Source organism: Carcharhinus amblyrhynchos, chromosome 5 (assembly GCF_965287045.1).
Source record: "Carcharhinus amblyrhynchos chromosome 5, sCarAmb.v2.hapA, whole genome shotgun sequence".
NCBI classification, from domain to species: Eukaryota; Metazoa; Chordata; class Chondrichthyes; order Carcharhiniformes; family Carcharhinidae; genus Carcharhinus; species Carcharhinus amblyrhynchos.
The window spans coordinates 70,557,809-70,577,713 of NC_137328.1; the positions used below are offsets into that span (position 1 = coordinate 70,557,809).

At 39.1% G+C, this 19,905-nt stretch overlaps 1 protein-coding gene across 2 annotated transcripts in view; it reads right to left on the reverse strand.

The window, feature by feature from the left end:
• The window catches only part of dmxl1 (Dmx like 1), a 193,217-nt gene that overhangs the window by 64,603 nt on the left and 108,709 nt on the right, over positions 1-19,905 (reverse strand). For both annotated transcript variants that reach the window (XM_080188967.1, XM_080188966.1), the window contains exons 20-26: positions 15,074-15,243; positions 13,388-13,485; positions 12,616-12,781; positions 10,914-11,187; positions 8,007-9,073; positions 6,625-6,816; positions 2,004-2,080 (exon numbers count right to left, since the gene is read on the reverse strand). In XM_080188967.1, the coding sequence (XP_080045093.1) occupies positions 2,004-2,080; positions 6,625-6,816; positions 8,007-9,073; positions 10,914-11,187; positions 12,616-12,781; positions 13,388-13,485; positions 15,074-15,243 (2,044 nt within the window). The remainder of the gene's footprint in view (positions 1-2,003; positions 2,081-6,624; positions 6,817-8,006; positions 9,074-10,913; positions 11,188-12,615; positions 12,782-13,387; positions 13,486-15,073; positions 15,244-19,905) is intronic.

Consider the following 19,905-nt stretch of genomic DNA (forward strand, 5'->3'; position numbering starts at 1 on the left):
CCCTGTCTCGTCTGTATGTAACTCCAGAGCCACAACAATGTGATTGATTCACAACTACTCTTGGGCAACTAGGGATGGGCAATAAATGCTGGCCAGCCAGTGACATCCATGAATGAATAAAAAACTCAAGTTCAAGATACCTTTTGTCCAAAGCCAGCAAGACTTTGTATTCATTGTGGATGAACGTAACCACAATTAACTAAAAATTCAGTGTGCTTGAACCACAAACAGTACTTTACAGAATCAGAATCACAGGATTGTTACGGCTCAGGAGGTCATCATTTGGCCCATTGGGTATGTACCGGCTCTCAAAATGAGCATCATGAATTAGTTCTATTCTCTGCCTTTTCCCTGTATCCCTGCACGTTGTAAAAAGTTGTATTGCATTGGTTGGGAATCAAACTCGCGTCTCCTGCATGACAGCAAGAATTCTATCACGGAACCACCAGTACAAACGGCAACAGTTTAAGCCAGCACTTAACCAAGCTAACAGATCAGTAAATTGGACATCCAGTTCATTTTATGCTGGGAGAACAATATGATGGTGCAGTTAGACTCAAACTTCTTTGGTTAGAGAAGGGAAAACCATCCAGGGGGTTTCACTCACTATCTGGTGACATTGCAAGAAAGTGTGCATGTGTGGATACTTTGATACGACCGCAAAGTCAAATCTTTTAAGACTCACTACCTGTGATACATATACAAACTAGCAACTTGATACCAATATTAGATGCTGCCTGGCACTCATGATATTGCAACTCTGAAAGGATGTAGATCTTCATTAGGGGAGGGAAAAGAATCACCAAATTATTATAGTGCAGAAGGAGGCTATTCGACCCAGCAAGTTTTCACTGGCTCTCTGAAAGAGCATTCTGAGAATAGAGTGGAGAATTAGTGATTGTTTTCCTTGGAGGAAAGTCCCATTCTCCTGCCTTATCACCATAACCTTGCACAATGTTTCTATTCAGTTAGCAATCCAGTTCCCTTCTGAATACTTTGACTGAGCTTGCTTCTACCACCTTCTCAGGGAGTTCGTTCCAGACTCCAACCACCTTCTGGAAGAAAAAAAATTTCCTCATCACTTTTACTTCTTTTGCCTATTATTTTGAATGTACCCTCTGGTTTTTGATGCTCTCTCGAGTATGGACAGTATTTCACTAACTAGCCAGTACATACCTCTCAGGATGTCTCAACCAAGTCTCCTCTCAACCTTTTTTCTCCAAGGAAAACAGTCCCAATCTCTTCAATCTATTCTCATAATGAAAGCTCTTTACCTCTGGAATCATTCTTGTGAATCTCCTCTGTACTCTCTCCAGTGCCTTCACATCCTTCAAGTATGGAGCCCAGAACTGGATGCACGAGGCATAATCAGCGTCTTACACTAGTTCAACATGACCTCCTTACCTTTGCATTCAATGCCCCATCAATTAACCTGAAGATACCACATGTTTAATTAACTGTTCTCTCAACATACTGTCATCTTCAAAGACTTATGCGCAAATATACCAAGATCCCTCTGCTCCTGCACCTCTATTAGAATTTCTCCCTTTATCTCTCCATATTTTACCTGTCAAAACTAATCACCTCACACTCCTCTGCATAAATTTCATCTGCCACTAGTTTGCCCAATCCACCAACACATCCACGTTCTTTTGACATTCAAGACTATTCTCATCACAGTTGACAACTTTTGCAATTGTTGTCAAGATAGCCTAACAGCTCCTACTTCTCAATAGTAAGTTCTTCTAGTGCACCAATTACCTATTCACTTACTTCAGCCTGGGAGCATCATTTTCCTTAGTAAAAGCAGATGCAAAGCATTCACTTAATACCTACTACATTTTTCCAGCTTCCATGTGCGAGTTCTCGCTATCCCTAATCGGCCCTATTCTTTCTCTTACCACCCTTTCATTATGTAAATGCTCATAGAAGACCTTAGAATTTTCTTTTATGTTAGTTGCAATGTTAAGGAAGAAATTGATTAAAAGGAAACAAAGACTTACCTGTAACTATAGCCATCACAAAGGCATTGGTAAAGACAAGCAGACAGGGATGCCGCTACAGTGTGCATTACGTAGATCTGAAGGGGAAAAAAGTAGTTAAGCATACTGTTCTGACTGCTGCCCACAATCCCAGAAATTAAACTTATATTTTTCTAAAGTGTTGTTCAAAGACACAGGTTTACATAATTTCTAATTGTTTCTAGTTATGTGATTAGGTACAATATGCTTCAATCACATTTTCAATCCACATTAATACAAAACAAGAAAGCCATGGTGTTTACCTAGCCATTTCACTCAAAGGAGCCAATTGAAAAACAAGTGTTGGTGAGCTAATATATAATTGTAGGTATCCAGCTGGTGCATTATTTCAGATACTTGTAGCCCTAAAGCTTAAAGGCAGCACTTACTACTTCTGAAGCTGCAATTCTCATTTTAATTAGATATTAAGTGTTTATTTATTCAGTAATAACAACTGAAAAACAAGAAAAATAAATCAGAAAAAGCTGCAAACAGAACATGTCGCCAGAATGCTCGACTCAAGATCACCAGAACAGGGGTTCTACTCGGAGCAAAATCAGGGAGCCAACTTCCACAGGAACAAAGGAAAAACTTCAAAGACGATCTCAATATCTCCACGAAGGTCTGCTCTATTATCAGGAATTAAACAAATGCCCAATCTCAACCAAAATGGCAATCTATCATAGTATCAAAACCTTCCAATTCAGCAAGAGATGCCAGTGAACAAAAATGGTGACAGAGGAGACAGCTGAACAAGCCAACAATCCACCATTACCTTCACTGTGTTCACAATCAACTTCCTCTCTCAACTGAGAGCCTGCAAGGTTAAATAGGATGCACAAGCCATCTGCAAACCCACAACCAACACAAAATCTCACTTCCACCCTGTCATCAGCAAGGAAGCAGCATTCTTGGCACAAGACACTGCTGATGTCAATGAGTCACATTTTCAAACCATTTAAAGGAAGAGCTTTCCTGTGGATCCAGATAAAGTGGGGAATATTTCATGAGAGGCATCAAGTGAGTAACTAGGTAAAATGGCAGCACTATAAATCCAACTCTCCAGCATGTAGATACACATTTTTATAAGCATAATACTGCATATCACACTGAACTAATCTACAAAGTTGTGATGGAATGCAGCTTATTAACATTTAGTAGAAGATGGCAGAGTTTTAAATAAACCATTGTCTCAAATAAAATGTAATACATTTTGGAATCATATAGTACAAATAAATTCAACAACAAAGTGCCTTCCATGCTCTGAGATACGCTGTTGCATTCATAATTTTGCATTTCAAAATGAATTACAGCAGTATGAAAGATTCAAGGCTGTTATGACAATAGCCATCTGTTGTATTTTGTTTAAGCACATCTGAAATATCAATTTGTATTTAAATTGTTGAGCAAGTACCTCATTACATACTCAGATCATTTCAACAACAACTTGCATTTGTGTACTGCCATTAATGTTACAAAACATTCCAAAAGTGCTTCAAAACACTTCACATCTGATGAATTAATTCTGAAGTGCAGTCTGTCATCAGCTTTGTAGACAAATTTGACAGTTAATTTGTACACAGAAAAGATGATGAGTAGCTAAATATATTTTTGATTATGTTGGATGTAGTGCTAAAGCAGCTTTTATATCCCCAGAAACACCAACATAGACAAACAGGGCTTCACTTACTGGTTAACTACAGAAAGCAAAGAGTGGGGTTAAATGGACATTTTTCTGGTTGGCGATCAATGACTGGTGGTGTGCCTCAGGAATCAGTGTTGGGACCGCAATTATTTACAATTTACATAGATGATATGGAGTTGGGGACCAAGTGCAGTGTGTCAAAATTTACAGATGACACTAAGATGAGTCGTAGAGCAAAGTGTGCAGAGGACACAAAGTCTGCAAAGAGATATACATAGTTTAAGTGAATAGGCAAGGTTCTGGCAGATGGAGTACAATGTTGGTAAATGTGAGGTCAAAATGGACTATTATTTAAATGGTAAAATAATGTAGCATGCTGCTGTGCAGAGGCACCTGGGTGTCCTTGTGCATGAATTGCCAAAAGATTGGTTTGCAGGTGCAGCAGGTAATTACGAAGGCAAATGGAATTTTGTCCTTCATTGCTGGAGGGATGGAGTTTTAAAACAGGGAGGTTATGTTGCGACTGTATAAAGTGCTGGTAAGGCCACACCTGGAGTACCGTGTACAGTTTTGGTCTCCTTACTTGTGAAAGGACATACTGGCACAGGATGGGGTGCCAAAGAGATTCACTAGTTCTTTTCCCCAGAGTTGAGAGGGTTGGCTTATGAGGAGAGACTGAGTAGACTGGGACTATACTCATTGGAATTTAGAAGAATAAGGGAGGATCTTATAGAAACATATAAAATTATGAAGGGAATAGATAAGATAGAAGCAGGGAGGTTGTTTCCACTGGCGGATGAAACTCGAGGACATAACCTCAAAATAAAGGGGTGCAGATTTAGGACTGAGTTAAAGAGGAATTCCTTCACACAAAGGGTAGTGAATTGGTGGAATTCCCTACCCAGTGAAGTAGTTGAAGCTACCTCATTGAATGTTTTTAAGGCAAAGGTAGATTTTTGAACAATAAAGGAAGTAAGGGATATGATGAATAAGTGGGTAAGTAGAGCTGAGTCCATGAAAAGATCAGCCATCAGCAGGTTTGAGGGGCCAGATGGCCTTCACCTGCCCTCCTACTTCTTAGGTTTCCATTAAATTTGTCATATTCCTTCTGTAAAGCTAAACCTTAGCAGGAACGGGAAGGTGCTTTATCAACTCATTTTTCAGAAATAATTAATCATTAAGAAGCTTATCTCAATGTTAAACTGAGATTGCTTGTGGAGAACATCAGTCATATAAACATTGAAACTAGCTGCAAGTAGCAGCATTTATGGTTGGATATTTAAATTCCTTGTCCACCAGCAGAATTACAGATCAAGCTTTTGGTGGATTGACAAATCGGCCACCCTCTGATTCTTTTGCCAATTACCTAAAATCTCTGTTTTCTAATTAACATCCAAGCTCAGCACTTTCACTTCCCACTTTTCTCATCCTTGGTACCATTATAAATGTGGCAAAAGTAATTTACAATACAAAAGGTTGACAGAACAGATGCACAAAAGCACGTTTCTTTTAATAGATATATATCCATGTTAAAAGGTGCTCTTTTGTGTATTATGATGCCAATGCCTGAGGTCTCAGGTTCAAATTCTGAACAGCCAGGGCCCATGGAAACAGACCTCAACGACTATCAGCACCTTCAGTGACAGAATGAGAAAAATGGGAAAACAAGACAATAGAGGGGTTTTGCTGATTTGTTTTAACAGTGCTAACGACTGATGGGAAAATAATTTGAAGTTTTGAAATTACAACTGTATATACTTCAGAATTCAAAATGCAAGTTGATGCTGCAATAATGTAATAAGCAGCTCTGAAAGTACACTTCCCTTTTCAACACCTCTTTTCATGCACTCATCTCCTAAAAGGTGCATTTTTGGCCTTCAGTCACTGGTCAACTCCAACATACTTGGTGTATTTTCCCTGAAGGTCTGCAATTTGTTTTCATTGCTCGTTCTGATGCTGAACAGCCTGGTGACAGGAACTATTATGTATATACACAGGGCTTGCACAAATAAGCTGATCACAGTCATTAGTGTTGGTTATTCACTTAACCGGCCCGTTTGTGTGTTCTCCCTGATGCAGCCAAGGGACAGATTAGAAGCTCCCAGGAAATGCATGTGACCAGCAGGCTGAAGCTTGTCAAGGTCTGCCTCAGTCATGGAGGTGATTTTAATTAAACAAACAGTAAGATGTTTACTAGAATTCTGTGCTGTTGCCGGTTTTCGCTGGCTGAATTTCAGGAATATATCTGTTTATTTTTGTGATCTGCCTTTGAGTAGAGTGTTGGGATGACAAATGGTATAAATTTGGTTCACTTATGACAGAAATCTGGACGCTCTGGTTTTAATTATTTCTCAAATTAACTTCACTCTTGTATTCTTAGTAAAACAGTAACTATTTTGGCACAAAGTAAACTTGAACACAACAAAGTAAAACTGTCAGAAAATTCCATTTTACTACCACTGATGGTTAATTTAAAAGAAAAATTAACTATCAATTCTTGATAGATTTGCAATCTGGCCTTCAAGAAGCCAACTGGCTTGAAAAATGTACTTAAACTTGAGACAAAAGTTGGATCAGTCTGATGAATCCTCTAACCTATTATCTCACCATCATGGTGACAGGTAATTGATTGGAACCAAACGAAAGGCTGACTTCATTTTACTGTTAATTTTAAAAAATGGATGTTGAACATAAGTGATGAGTGTTAACTTTAAATATTTGCAACTTGTCATTCAGCTTGATCATATTTCCTTTCATTAAATCCCTTGCTTGTTTTGAATTTTAGCAATACTCAAAATAAAGAAATGAGCAAGAGGTTACATAACTTTACATTGATGTCAGTGTGGCCAAGACTATGATAGCCAAAACACTGGATGCAATTGGTTGCCACAATTTATTTATTACCAGAATGTTACATTGTCACCTCCACAACAGATTGAGATACGTGTTAACACCTACCTTGTTATTTCTGATGTCCGGATGTGGAGGAGAATCAAATTCCACAATGGTATGCACAATGTCATGTGTAAGGTTGCTCAGATGGAGTCTAGGATTAGCCACCACAGTTTTAGCACTTGCAGTGCAAGCAAACAGGAGTGGTATTGATGCAAGTTGCACTAAAGGGCTAGAGGCCTGTTTCACCGAATGCTCCTAAATACAAATATTAATAGATATGGTTTGAAATTCTGTATATTTTAAAATTTTATTTTCACTTCAGATTATGCCAACATAAATGGATCATCAAAAATTATTCCCAAATTTGACAACTGTCCCAGTCCCTGAAACTGACAGATCATAATTTTACACTCTACCCGGACCACCATAAATTTGCATCGATGGAATCCCCTCTGGGATCCTGCCTGCCCTGAATGCAATTTTACAGTGGGACAGGCAGAGCCTCAAACAGGAAATCCACCCCACCCCCAACCCCCGCCTCTAGTATGGACCCTTAAGAGATGTCTAAATGGCCACTGAAGGCTCTTTTCCTGTGACTCCTTGATTTTAGGCTGACACATGTTAGTTGGATCAGGGTACGAAACTGAAAAAGTTTTCACCCTCGCTGTTGGGTGGGAAGGTGTGGGGACTGGGCACCCCACCTCAGGGGGCTCTTCAGATTTGGGACACCCTACCCTCAGGGAGCTGGGAGTTTTACTGAACAGCAATTTCCCACCCACCCACCCCCATGACAGTTCAACTTTTTTGGGAAGGTTTTTATTTGTCAATTTAAATTAATATTAAACACTGACACTTCTTCTACAGTGAAATGTAGCTTTTAACATATTTGGTGCATGCATTTGAAATGTCCCCAAATTTCAAATGACACACCACAGATTTACTAACAAAATGGCAATAATACTTACTGGTATGCAGTTCAAATGTGAACATATAGGAATTGAATCAAACTGATTACACAGTAATCAAAATGACCATAAGTGAAATGCACTCATGATTCCAAAATTCTTGTGAACTATTTGGTGCACTCTGAATTTCACCCAGCTTTACAGTCCTTCAAATTGAACTTTGATGTTTTTTGCAATGACAATGGTTAAAAATATGTAGTGCTCAAATCCAAATAACATGAAGAAAATTAAGAATTTTGAAGATTAAGACCTGCCTAAAACCAAAAGGCACCAGTGCTCCAATATGTCATACCATGTAGCAGTAGAATTTGTCTTTAATTCTCTAAACTTCTAGTTTTGGTATAACATACAAGTAAGGGTCAACCAGATAAAATACCATTCAGGAAGGGAGCAATAGAAAATTAGTCAAGCCGTTGTTGAATTCAACAAAGACATTGCATTGAGGAATGAGAACATGTATTACCATACAAGTAAAATTACCTGCTGCGATTCCTGTAAAAGAAGAATCAACTCCATCCTGACAGATGCCAGACCTCCGCCATGGGACCCATGAAGACTACAATAGCTAAGAAACATCCTTAGTAGTGGCTGGTTTTGCAGCAGCCACTGTCTCCTACGCTGCAAATATTCTTGCTGGTGAAATGACTTTTGTTGGTCAATGCCTCCATTTTCTGCATGTTCATCGTTAAATGCTTCATCCCATGTACCTTCAAAACTACCTTTCATTGCTTCCAGATCAACATTGTAATTACATGTTTTCTGTAAAGCTATAATTTCTCTCTCAAGCCAATTGTATAATTGGTAGCGGAGTTTGCCACCATCAATCTCATACCCAGTAGACAGTGTACGCAACTCTGTTGTAAGTATCTTCAAGCAAGCCCCAAATTTTAATTGTGCTGCTATGACATCTTCCGATGGACACAAAAAATCATCAGTGGGGCTGGAGAAGTTACAATAACTTTCTCCTTCCATCTTCTCATCATTAGGACAAGATGGATTTATCTCCTTCATTGACAGACCATTTACTTCCTCTTCATCTTCTTTATCACTATCCCATTTTAATTCCAATGGTTGTTCTTCAATAGTTAGAGAAGATTGACTCCAATCAAAACTAAGAGATGAGCTAGATTGTCCATTTGACAGCCAATCAAAAGAGGCTTTAGATTCCACACCATTTAATGCTGGTGAGGGCCAATCACAATCCAAAACTTTACGATTAGATTCTTCAAATGAAGAATTTACAGTCAAATAAGAACTTATTTTATTTTGCAAAGTCTTTGGCTTCATGGTGACTGCTGGCATCTTGGACAAGACTTCAAGGGCCAACATTGGACAGCCAGCTTTAAAATGTGCATTTGCAGTTGTAAAGAACAATCTTCTTTCAGCTAAGCTTATCTTATCTGCCAGACCACTTTCCACAGTCAATCCCATCTGTGACATTGTCTTCTCTGAAGAAGCGAAGTGTCGTCGCAACAAAAGAGGATGGGTTCGCAAATAGTTGTAGAAATTAAATACCCCAGGGGTGCATGAGGTAGACTTGCTGCATTCTGAAAATAGATTCCAAGACATTGTCAGGCATCAAATTATTCTATCATGATCTCCTACAACAGTGACTACACTTCAAAAGAACTTCAATTACTGTTGAGCACTTTGACGGGTCTGGTGGTTGGGAAAATCACAATATAAATGCAAGTCTTTCTTTATGACTGAAGTACTTAAAACTAAGAGCTAGCTCTCATTTTTTAAACTTTTTAAATTGGTGTTAACATGTTCAGTAACATTTATATAGAGTACGAAGGGTAAAAGTTGTGTTGTAACTGTACAAAAACCTGGTTATAGAATACATGAATTGAGGTAAACCGTTACAGGCACCTAACTTTATTTTTTTAAAATTTATTAATCACAAATAAGCTTACTTTCACACTGCAATGAAGTTACTGTGAAAATCCCCTAGTTGCCACACTGTTCGGGTAAAGTGAAGAAGAATTTAGCATGGCCAATTCACCTAACCTGCGCATCTTTGGACTGTGGGAGGAAACCTGAGCACCTGGAGGAAACCCACGCAAACACTGGGAGACGTGCAAACTCCACACAGATGGTGACCCAAGCCGGGAATTGGACCCGGGTCCCTGGCGCTGAGAGGCAGCAGTGCTAACAACTGTGCCACCGCGCTGCCCACAAGGACATACTGCTCTTGCAGTGTAGGTTTACCAAATGATACCTGGAGAGATTACACAAATTAGGGTTGTATTTTCCTGGAACTGAGATGATTAAGGGTGATCTGATCAAAATTTTCAAGATGTTAAAGAGAACAACTAGGTTTAACACAGGAAAACTACTTCCACCAGTTGGGGAGTCTAGAATTAGGGGGCATAATTTACAAATTACAGCCCGACCTTTTACTACACAACACAATGGTAAAAGTTCGGAATCTATTCCAGCAATGGCAATTGTAAATTTTAAAACTGAGATTATTTGATTTTGTTATCAAGGAGCATTAAGGAATGTGAGGCAAAAGTGGGTGTGTGGATTAGGTAGCAGATCAGCAATGATCTCACTGAATGGTGGAACAGCTCCAGGAGCCAAGTAGTTCACCCCTATGTTTTCACGTTTACTGACTTCAAAAATATATGGGTTTTCAGACATCAAGCCTCCCATTTTAGAAAGCATTTCTTTTATGCTGACTGGTTAAGAACCAGGCACAATACCTGTAAAATTTTTGCTGAATGCCAACAAGTCTATCAACAGTAATAAAAATCTCCAGGAATGGGACTGGGAGAGGCTATTTGGCAGTAACACACCAAAAAGAGTCATGGCTTGTGGCAACTTTCATCTGTGCTTATAATTTCGGTACAGTAACTTCAAGTCCTTCAAATACATTTGACTGGGACGCAAATGGTGACATCCTGTGAAGCTCATGTACAGCACCTTGGTCAATAAATTTTGATGTTTAATTATCCAGGTATGTTTGCCACAAGTTGCTGTCTGATTTCTGCATAAATATCAATGAACCTTATTTGCCAAACGGTTACTTCCATTGCAAAAAGGTGGCCTAATACTGCCAGTTTCTTCCTGTGCCAAGTAGCACAAGAACCATTAATTCAGAGCATTTTACATAGGAACACTGTCAGTGCAAAGCAACACCAAATTTTTTAGATCAAGCCTTAGATTGGTAGTTGCAGTACAAATGCACCATCAGTTTATTAAAATCATGATAATCTTCAATTCAGTTCCCAAACTACTAATGTAGTGCTTTTAGGAAAGTTAACCAACAAAATATTTCTGTTGAAGATGAACTATTTTATTTCAAATACAAAAATGAGGGAAGTACACCACAACCCAAATTTAAGACTTATTTTTAAAATCTCCATTTCTCAAATACATTACCATTTGCTCCAGTGAAATCATCATTTTCCCTCATCCCCTGTTCCAACAGAGTGTTCAGAGAGTTGGTGTAATCTTCCAATATCCAATACGCCATACTCCGTAAAACAGGGTCAGAATTTCTAAGAGAAAGGTTAAAATCTTTGCTCTTTGCATCAAAGCCCAGGATCCTTCTGAGTAGTATAGACTTATAGGTGGATGACACTTCAAACTCTGATTCATATAATCGTGCTATTACAAGAGCTAACTGAACATCATGAAGCCTTTCAAGACAAACCTTTCAAAAGAACAGAAAAGGTTACATTAATAAGCTGCAACCATTAGGTTTTGTCAAGTTCAAATAAGATGCCATTTTTTAGATTAGCTGCAAAATATTGAAGTGAAATCTCATAACAAGGTATCTCTCAGCATACTAGGGCAAATGATCTGTGCAGTTCTTTTGTTCAGGTGAAAACTTCTAATAACGATCTGCATGGAAAATATTGTTTCTGCAATGCGTATTAGAAATAATTTTATACGTGTAAGATTTTCAAATTGTAATAGAATGCAAATGTTAATATTAGGTGAATTATAGTGATTTAGGTGATTTTCAATATCATCCAGATTGTCTTGCAAACCATGTTCAGTACCTTATAAATGAGGTATGAATCTTGAAATTGGATTTAATGCATAGCTCTAAATATATTATAACTTGGCATTTAAATTCCAGAACAATGGTGCAAAATTGTCCCAAATTCTTAAGAGCAAAATGGCAAGATAGGTTGCATTTATAGAAACTGAATAGGGAAATAGCCATTTATCACGTCCATGATATTAAAAAGAAAATCAATTGTCAAAATGCAAGTCTGTGAAACTATCAAACAAACTTGCAAGCCAGTTCTAACCAATAAAAATAGAACTTTTAAATACAGAAATTAAGGAATTAGAATTCCTATACATGGGCAATGCAAATACATGAAATAATTAAACAAACCTACAGGCCAGTAATGACAAATAAAAACGCAGAGGCTAAGGAATTAAACTAAAGCCTTTTTACATGGGCAATGGTAATAATCTCTATAATTTGAATTAAGTATAAAATCTCATAACTATCCCTGGTTTTACATTTATTGCTTGTGGAATTTTGTTGTGCTCAACTTGCAATCACAACTGCTTATGTAGAAACAATTAAGTTCAAAAATAAATCATTAGTTGAATAGTGATTCAGAATTTCCTAAATATATGAGTGCAACTTTTTTCTTAACTATAAAATTTCCTCCATTTTACAAAAAGGTATTTGATAGCATTTTATAAATTCTAATGGAAACATAATTTACACATTTCTAAATATGAAGATGTAAAATCTGTCTAGTTAGTTACTTTCCCAGTTGAAAGGCAAGTATAAAAATCAGCCAAGTTTTCTCCAGTACATCGGTTGGCTATTCAGTTAGCTCTGGTGGGCTGGTTGTATGCATGGTACAAAATAGATCAGGCTCGGCTAAAATGTCTGATAATTGAATAGCCAATCAAAACTGTAGCTCAGATGGAAAATGATCAGAGGTACTACCTGATTAAATTAAATTGAATTAAACCTCAGCAAGTTGCTTGGAGTGTAAGGGAGAATATTGAAGAGGAGGAAAGAATATTTCTGAACTTTTCACCATCCTAATAACTTAGGCATGTTAATTTCTTTAATTAGCAATTATTGTAATTATGGTTGCTTTACCTCAATTGCATCCTTAAGAGAACCACCCAAAAGAAAGAAAGCTGCTGATTGCTCAAATCGCTGTTTACCCAACAATGCAAAGGCATTCTTCAATGCAGCCTTTCTCCACCTATCATCATTGAAATTTTTCCCAAAAAACTCTGTCATTTTTTTATCGTGAAGAGACCTGCACAGTCAAAAAAAAGTTATTCTAAATTTGATGTTCCTGCTGCTTGTCCATTGAGTTTAAAACACATACAAACACAACATACAGCAACTGAAGAATCCTAGTAGTAGAAACCAATTATTTTCAGATGCCTGTAAATGTATTGAATACAAAGAAATCCCACAACACCAGTTTGAAGTCCAAACAGGTTTATTTGTAGCAAAAGCCTCAAGCTTTCTGGACAGCCTATCCCTTCATCAGGTGGCTGGGAGTTCTGATCGTAAAAAAACAGAACTTCAAGGGCAATTTGGGATGGGCAATAAATGCTGTCCCAGCAGGCAATAAAAATGACTGTTTTTATAGCTAAAGGTACTGCTTGAGCTTGCTGTAGTACTGTTCAAATGTTCTCTTATTCTTCAAGCTGATCGTTCAAATGGCAAAGGTGTCTTGTTTCGTCATACAAAAAGTAGTAAGGGATGATACATTGATCTTTCCTATCCCAGATGGATAAGCTAAGCTGATGATTCTGAACAAGAAATAGTAATTTTATTTTAAATGCAACTCAACACAATTTGTACATCCAGAAAATACAGCCAGCAGGAAGAGGAAAATATTATAAAGCCTTACCGGAACAGACCCCATAATACAGCCTTTTTCTTCATTGCAAGATAAAATATAGCTGCCTCTAAAGGATCATTATTTCTCTGGAATGCAGCCTTGGCAACCTATTTTTTATTTAAAGAAAAATGTGTCACTCATGGAGCCAAATAATATAAAATTACGAAGAAACACCACTTATTTCTTGGAAACATCTTCTAAGCCACAGTGAAATCACTATGAATTCTTAGTGTTACCCAGGTTAACAAAATTATCCTATGAGCAAAACATTTCCATTTAACTCTTCACTCTCATTCCTTTAACTGAAACCCTCACTATAATGAGAGCTTTGCTTGGAATTTACTACATAATCTTGCAAAATTTGAAAGTTTCCAAAGGAAACAAGTTTTTCCTTAACATTGCCATATTATTGAAACTCACATTTGCCACTGATTATTTGGACAACAAAGAAATATCTTACAGCGTTATCAACAACTTATCACCAGAACACATGGATCCCACACAAAATAATACGTCTGGCCTTTTCAACACGTTACTCTTGCTGCAGGATATACACAGTGGTTTGAGGGATGACTTACAACTTAAGTCCAAATTTTCAACAGAAGTCAGCCAAGTAACAGTCCAGAACCTCAAAAAAGAACTTAACAACAGAATTCATCTTTTAATTAACAGCAAGGTACATATCAAGTATGTCAAGAATTACTGCTGGAGATGGAGAAAATCAAATCATACTTTATGTGACATTTAAATAAGAAATGTTTGCCTCCTTCTTAAAAAGGAAAAAAAATATACAGAAGTACCAGGAAAGCATTATTGCTTCATAATCAAAAGAACAAAAAGGATAAGTTTATATTTATTTAATGCTTTTCATCATCAGATATCTTACTGCTTTACACTCAAAATATTTTTCAAATACTATGCAAGTTTGAATGATAGTAACAAGTTGAGCAATTTGCATATAGCTATTTCCCACAATCAGCACAGTGATACTGTTACTTTTTGTGACACTGACTGGGGGATAACAATTAGTTAAAATAACACCCTTGTTCTTTGAATAGTGTGCCCTAAGGGTAGATATAGTCTTGGTTTAGCAGCTCATCCGAAAGATGCACAGGAGCACTGGCTTTGTTTTCTCTGCTCAAGTCCTGGAGTGGGCTTAATTCAGAACCTTGCAACTCAAGACACAAGACTGCTATCTACTGAGCCATGGCTGACACCTAGTATGTGTATTTGATGTTCAAAACAGGAAAATAAACTGTTGTTCAGGGATATACATCTTGATGACAGGAGAGAAACTCTCAATATTATATCATGAAAAGATAGTATACTAAGTTAAGTTGAAAAACCTCAAAGATGCATGAGTCTTCCTGTGTTGTTGAACTAAGTAAAAAGTCTGACAACACCAGGTTTTAGTCCAACCTATTTATTTGATAATATACTCGCAAGCTTTCGGGTTAGCCCCTTCGTCAGGTGAACTAAAACACGATCTGGTGACATATGGATGGCCCACATAAAAAGGCTGTTAATAGGAACTTTAATTTTCTTAAAAGTCCATTTGTTAACAGTGTTATCTGCCAATACATGAGGAATGGGGAAATCAACATTTGTGATCCCAGCTGCATTAAAACACAGCAAAAATAACAGCAATCCTTTTTTCAAAATAGAAACATGAAAAAATAAAAGAATGCATGGTACCTTTTCTATACATCTGCGAAGAATATTTGTACTGCGCACCCACCAGCCAACTCCCATGGCTCTAAGCTCTGACCAGTGGGGATCCCCTCTTTGCATTGCAGGAATCATGTTTAGCAGCTCTTCTTCTGCCTCCGAATGAAAGGCCCAGGCAAAATGACAAGTAGACAAACCTGTAGTAAACAAAAATACACGTCCACAAGTCAAACACAAAGGATACGGCACTATAGTGACTATGATCCCTAGTAATCCAGTGACCTAGATATGAAATCCAGCAACGTGAATTCAAACTCCAAAGTTGCAGATTGTGAATTTGAATTTGGTTAAAAAGAGTACACAGTGGCACAGCGGTTAGCACTGCTGCCTCACAGCTTCAGGGACCTGGGTTCAATTCTGGCCTTGGGTGACCGTGTGGAGTTTGCACATTGTCCCAATGTCTGTGGGTTTTCTCTGGGTGCCCTGGTTACTGTCCTTTAGGGAAGGAAACTGGCCATTCTTATCCAGTTTGGCCTACGAGCAACATGATTAACTTTTAACTGCCTTCTGAAATGGCCTAACAAGTCATTGAGTTGTATCAAAATGTAACATGCCCAACAATATAACCAGATGGACCACCAAATAGCTTTGAACTCAGACATGATAAAGGTATAGACCAGTCAACTTCACAAGGTCTTCTTCAGTAACATCTGGAGACATATGCCAAAGTTGTTTGACAGGGTCGGCAAGCATGATAGAGTCATACTCAGAATTCAACTGATTAGCCAATGCCTCTGACTCACCTTCCCTGATTTTACCTCATCCCATCAGCAATACAGCCTGACCAGAGGTTGCAGCACATTGGTGCACAGTTTGAAGTGAGTGCCAACATTAGCTCCAGATTTTACGTCATCAGGTCAAACATGGGCAAGAAAACCCTCTTAGGATTATTTCCTACATTATCAATAAATTAGTATGCTAAAGTATGTAACAAGTATGATCTGTATCAACACAGGGGAACTTCAATGCCCATCATCCAAGTGATGCTCGGTTGTACCACCAGTGGCTAAAGTAACAGTAATCCTCAGTGGTACCACCAGTGGTCACCAAACTGGGTCTTAGCTGGTGGTGAGAGAACCAGAACAAGGGAAAAAAAGAGTCATTTAAACTCATCCTCATCAATCTACCAAACAATGATACTTCACATGCATCTGCCATGATACCGCTGGTAGAAGTAGCCACTGCATAGTATTGTTGGAAACAAGTCTCATCTTCACAAGGAGGCCATCCTTCACTGTGTTGTATGGCACCATCATCATGCTAAACAGACAGACTAAGCACAGTTCCAGTAGCTCAAAACTGAGCATCCATGAGGTGCTGTGTGGGCTAGCAGAAGCAGAATACCATTCCACCACAATCTATAAACTCATCTCTTGGTATATGGTCACTACTATTACCAGCAAACCAGGCAATCAATCCTGGTTCAATGAAGAGTGTAGGAGAATATGCCAAGCACAGCACCTAAAAATAAGGTGCCAACTCGGTGAAACTACACACACAGGGCTGAAAATTGAAGTAGATGCTATGGACTGAGTTAAGTCATCTCACAACTAACCGATCAGATCAAAGTGCTCAGTCCTGCCATAATTATGAATGGCGCTGGACATTAAACAACTAAAAGGAGGAAATTCCATGACTATCCCTATTTTGAATGATGGTGGGACCAGTAACTGAGTGCAAGAAACAAAGTGATGAATTTGCAATCATTTTCCATTAGAAGTGCTAATTTGATAATCAATTAACGCTTCCTCCTGAAATCCCCAGCATCACAAATGCCAGTTTCAAGCAATTTGATTCAATAAACATGGTATCAAGAAATGGCTAAAACCACTAGCTATGGTTTAAGCTATGGGACCCAAAAACATCCTGGCTACAGTACTGAAAACTTGTACTCCAGAACTATCTGTACTTCCAGCTAAACTGTTCCAGTATACCTACAACAATGACATCTTCCAAACAACATGAGTAACTGTCCAGGGTGTTCCACCTACAAAAAACAAAAAAAATCCATTCAAACATGACCCCATTGGTTTCTCTCAATCGTCAGAAAAATGAGGCTATCAAGAATTCTACCAAGCAGCACTAACTCACTAATAACCTCTTCACTGATGTTTGGTTTGGATTCTGCTAGGACAGTTTAGCTCTAGACCTTGTTACAGCCTAGTCCAAACAGGAACAAAACAGCCAAATTCAACAGATGAGATGAGAATGGTTACCTTGAATGTGGCATTAAGGAGCCTTTGTAACAAGCACTTCTCTCTCACTGAATTAATTAAATTGCTGCAGACTTTTAATCTAATACAGGTGCGAAGGCCCACACACACACTCTTTAATAACTCACTCCTCTCACTATCCCTTACTCACACATATACACTGTTTTTATTGTGAAGTCTATGGGAAGGTTTTTCATGCTGTGTTGACTTGGATGGCAGCTGCCAGAATGCAATTGGTTTTCCACTGTGTTGGTGTTATAAGCAAAAAGAGGCGGAAGCCGCAGATGCCACGAAGCTGCTCCAAAGCAAATAATTGTTATTTATTCCTTGTTAAGAACAATAAGAACACAAGAAATAGGAGCAGGAGTAGGCCATCTAGCCCTTCAAGCCTGCCCCGCCATTCAATAAGATCATGGCTGATATGAAGTGGCTCAGTTCCACTTTCCCGCTTTCTCCCCATAACCCTTAATTCCCTTGCCTACCAAAAACCTATCTACCCGTGTCTTAAATGTATTTAGCGAGGTAGCCTCCACCACTTCAACAGGCAGAGATTCACCACCCTTTGAATGAAGAAGTTCCTCCTCAACTCCGTTCTAAACTGCCCCCCCCCCCTCCTAATCTTGAGGCTGTGTCCTCTAGTCCTGCTGTCCTTTCTGAGCAGGAAGAATCTCTCTACCTCTACCCTATCCATCCCCTTCATTATCTTGTACGTCTCTATAAGATCCCCCCTCATCCTTCTAAACTCCAACGAGTACAGACCCAGTCTATTCAGCCTCTCTTCATAGTCCAACCCCCTCATCTCCGGTATCAGCCTAGTGAACCTCCTCTGCATTCCCTCCAAGGCCAAAATATCCTTGCGCAAGTGCGGCGATCAAAACTGCACACAGTACTCCAGCTGCGGCCTCACCAGTGCCCTGTACAGTTGCAGCAAGACCTCCCTGCTTTTATATTCTATCCCCCTCGCTATAAAGGCAACATCCCATTCGCCTTCTTGATCACCTGCAGACTGGGTTTTTGCGATTCATGCACAAGGACCCCCAGGTCCCTCTGCACCGTAGCATGCTGCAGCTTTTTGCCCTTGAAATAGTAAGCTCTCCTACTATTATTCCTGCCAAAGTGGATAACCTCACACTTGCTAACATTGTACTCCATTGTTGCTGTTAGCGATTTCATATTTCCGAGAGTGCCACAATAAAGTCTCGGTTGCTGAGTAGTCCTTTCCTAGGGAATGCTCGGATGCTCTGGCCCCAGCGTCTTGGGGAACTTGGAAGTGGATTTCAGCGCTGGGGACAATTTGACAGCAGGGACCTAGGGCAGTAAGAACAAGTTGCAAGTTTACTTAGATGGCACCCAGAGATCTGTAGTGAGCTCTTCAATCAGCAGTCCGTGATCCTCTCTGAGAGGGGCTCTTTACCCAGGGGATGCTGAGAGCCTGCAGGGAGCCATGCAGGACATGCTGCGCTCACGCTTCCACTGTGACTTCTCTGTCCTGAGGCTTTACTTAGTCGAATTTGATAATTTTGTCTTTTTTAAAAAAAACACAAAGCCCAGTCTAAATAATTTTGACACAACTGTTATTTAAAATTGCTGAGGAGAAAGACTTACCCTGAATGAAGTGACTTCAATGACACAATGAGTTTTCCTGCCTGAAGGGGACTCGACCAATCAGTCTAATATCACTCTGCATTTCTGGCCAATAGCCTATCAGCAGCAATGCAGAGCAAAATCACACTCTGACTGGTGCCCCCATAGACACCAGTGAGTACAAAGCCCCTTCACTGTGGGGCCCTGTGCCTAGGCACAGTGTATTTCAGTGCAAGTCTGCCTCTGTTTGAAACTCCTCAGGTAATGAGGCAGTCTGCACCTACATAAAGCAAGTCCCAGACAGCATCCAGGCTCGGTTCATAGATCACACACAACTGCCTGCAAGAGGCTAACCACACCTATAACATTCAAAAACATTATCAACAACAAACTTCTCTCATCAAACATTATTGGTCAATACCATTAACCAGAAACTTAGCTGGACCACATAAATATTGTGGCGACAAGAGCAGGTCAGGAACTGGGTATTGTTCAATGAGCGACTCATCTCCTGACTCCCTGAAGCCTATCTGCCATCTTCAGGTCACAATTAATAGAATGATGGAATCTCTACAACTCCAACAACATTCATGAAGCTTGACACCATCCAAAACAGAGCAATTCATCTGATCAGTACCTCACCCAACACCTTAAAGATAGGTTTCAAAGTGGCTGCAACGTGTACCATCTAATAAATGCAATGCAGTCACTCATGAAGATGTCTTTGACAGAGTTTCTCAAACCTGTGACTTACACCACCTCAAAGCACATGAGCAGTAGAGACCTTTGAATCACCTCCAACATTCCCTCTGAGTCATGGACACGCATCACTGTTCCTTCACTGTCTTTGGGCCAAAATCCTGGAATTCCCACTAAACAGCACTATGGAGCATCCTTACCACAAGGACTGCAGAAAGTCAAGGCTGCAGTTCATCCCAACCTTTTCAAAGGCAACGATGAATGTGCACTATATGCCAAAATTGCCAGCAAAGTTTATATGTC